Source organism: Corvus brachyrhynchos, unplaced genomic scaffold (assembly GCF_000691975.1).
Source record: "Corvus brachyrhynchos isolate BGI_N302 unplaced genomic scaffold, ASM69197v1 scaffold65, whole genome shotgun sequence".
Classification (NCBI taxonomy): domain Eukaryota; kingdom Metazoa; phylum Chordata; class Aves; order Passeriformes; family Corvidae; genus Corvus; species Corvus brachyrhynchos.
In genome coordinates this window covers 1,733,193-1,735,870 of record NW_008238365.1, presented here as the reverse complement: position 1 = coordinate 1,735,870, position 2,678 = coordinate 1,733,193, and the positions used below count along the sequence as shown (strand labels likewise).

General features: G+C 60.4%; 1 protein-coding gene across 1 annotated transcript in view; it reads left to right on the top strand.

Annotated features, from left to right (window-relative positions):
- The first annotated feature begins 755 nt into the window (after positions 1-755).
- The window catches only part of LOC103616929 (microtubule-actin cross-linking factor 1), a 138,551-nt gene continuing 136,628 nt past the window's right edge, over positions 756-2,678 (top strand). The window contains 1 exon segment of the mRNA XM_017736104.1: positions 756-1,015. Within this exon segment, the coding sequence (XP_017591593.1) occupies positions 796-1,015 (220 nt within the window). The 5' untranslated portion in view covers positions 756-795.

Below are 2,678 nucleotides of genomic sequence, written 5' to 3'. Positions count from 1 at the left end.
GGGGGAGCCGCGGTTTTGGGCCGCGATTCATTTTTTCGCAGCTTTTCAATGGGGGGTGAATGACTCATGGAATCCTTTCTCCGTTTCTTTCAATGTTTTTTTGGGTCTCTTTGTTCCTGTTTTGCTGATTAAATGATGGGAATAAGGAAAGGCTCGGCGTGATGGAGGCGGCTCCTGCGCCGCGGCACATCGGTTGTAGGAGTCTCAGGCATTTTTCCTGGCCATGCTAGAGGACACAATAAGATTTATTTTAAATATGTCTCATGCAAGGTGCTTATTTGCCCAGCGTGTGTACGCAGCACAGCTCACTCCCGGCGTGCTCCAGAAAGCCCTACCATCTTCCCCTGCCATGATTAATAGGATTTTTAAAGCCGTCCCCGTTCTCAGAGGGGAAAAACCTGCAGGTACAAAGGGCAGAGCCGAGCTGATGCTCCTTCTTGTACTGAGCACAAAGAAATCGAGCCCAAAAGGTTGGACTTGGCTTTGTGGGAGTGAGCTAGAGGATGCCGGTGTGAGCTTTGCTGGTAGAGGAACAGCCGTGCCACTGTCCCCACCCCTGGGAATGCCAGCAAGGGGGGAACTGAGGCAGCCTTTAGAACCTCCAGGAGGGCTGATTCACCTGGCCGAGAGAGCAGAGACATCCATGGTGGATGATCCCTTCTCCACCACCCCCAGCACCTGTGGCGGGGAGGGCCCCGCGGCTGCTGGCCCGGTGTCACGCGCTGTTTGCTCCTTCTCCAGGGTGCTGCTGCCTGCGGGGACATCCTGCCCGCCCTCCTGCCCGTGGCCTGGGCCATGTCGTCCTCCGCCGAGGAGACCCTCAGCGAGCGCTCGTGCCGGAGCGAGCGGTCGTGCCGGAGCGAGCGCTCCTACCGCAGCGAGCGCTCGGGCAGCCTCTCCCCCTGCCCCCCCGGGGACACCTTGCCCTGGAATTTACCCCTCCATGAGCAGAGGAAGAGGAAGAGCCAGGATTCGGTGCTGGACCCGGCCGAGAGGGCTGTCGTCAGGGTCGCAGGTAAGGCAGCGCCTTGTTGGTCCCCTCCCGGGGATTCTCTGCGCTCCCCCGCGGTGGCTGAGATGCTCTTGGGGTCATCCCTGTACCCCACTGCTCCTCAGGGAGCCTGGGGATGGATGGGGAGAGGAGGGGAGGGATGGATGTGGCTTTGGTGGCTGAGGACCAGGGTGGTGGCTTGTGTCTGCCGTGGCTTTGTCCGCTCCAGGCTCGCCCGGGCGGTTCATACCCTCAGCACCGGGGTTAAGGGATGACTGGGCACCTCCAGCTTTCGGGTTGGGTGCCATTAAAATGCTTAATTAAGGACCGAATGGCTCCTTGGTGCAACAACGCCCTTGGCTGAACTCCGGGGAGGAATTTGCCCGGGGAGGTTTGGGATTCCCCGCCCGGGTGATGGAGCTGGGGCTGCTCCTTTGTGGCGCCCATCAGCAGCTCCATGGCTGTGGTCATTGGGACATGCTGGTGTCCCCGTGTGGAGGGGACACTGCCCCGTGTGTCCCTTTGCCTGCTGTGCTGCTGACCCAGTCACAGCTCGGTTGAAGGAACAGGGGCGGGAAGCAGAAACAAAGACAGGGATGGACCCACCTTGGCCGATGGCTCCTTCTCCAAGTGCCGGCTCAGAGGGGTGGTGGGGACCCCGCTCCGGGATGGCCGGGGAGGGAGGATGGGGGAATTAGCTCAGGGCGGTGGCTCCAGGCACCAGAGCCGGGATTTGGTTCTTCACTGGGGCCAAACGGCCACCAAGGGCTTTGATCTGCGTCTGCCAGGGTCTGTCCACATCTCCCGGCGCTCCGGGCGCCTTTGATCTGCCCCTGCTGGAGCAAACGGGGAGTTGGGGATTCGGGGCCGTGCTGAGGGACCCCCGCGGAGCCCTGGCCTGGCTGTCCCTGGCTGTTGCTCCAAGAGAAACCCGGGGCTGGGCTTTAATCTCACTGGTGGGGTGGGCACAAGGGTGGCTGAGGCGTCCACTCTGCCCAGCCCCCAGTCGATGACCAAACCAGCCCAAGTGCTGTGGGGACACAAACTGGGAGCACTGGGGAGCGGGGACAGCACCTGGCACAGGGGCAGGTGCCACCAGGCCAGGGGTGGCCGTGGGTGCTGCTCCCTCCCTCCCTCTCTGCCTGCCCCATGGCACGGGGCTGCGTGTGGATCCGGCCGTGCCGCGGTGCTGCTGTGCCATCCCAGGAATCTTGGGGCTGGAAGAACCAGTTGATTCAAATGATGGTTCTTGAGAATGCACCGTCTGGGGCTGGGATAGGCAAATGTGCAGGGTGCGGCTGGCCCTGCCCCAAATCCCAAATCCCTGGGGCTGGGAGGTGAGGGGTACCAGGATCCTGCCATATCCACCACTTTCTCATGGACCCCAAATCCCCATCCTCCCACACCCCAGGGATGGATCCTGCCAAGGCCCGGCCATTCCCCAGCTCCGTTCCTGCCCAGGATGCCGAGTGCTTGTTGTCACTCCGGCTGTATCCAGGCTGTGATGAAAGGCAGGGGGATGTCACAAAATTCGGTCTCATGCAGATTCCCCATTAAAAATAACTTGGGAGGTGCAGTGAGACAGTGCTGAGCTGGGGAAAAAAAAAAAAAGAAGAGTTCGGAGACAGTTTTGTGTCACCAAGTTTGAAAATGAGCTGAAATATTGATTGGGATCCTTGCATTATTC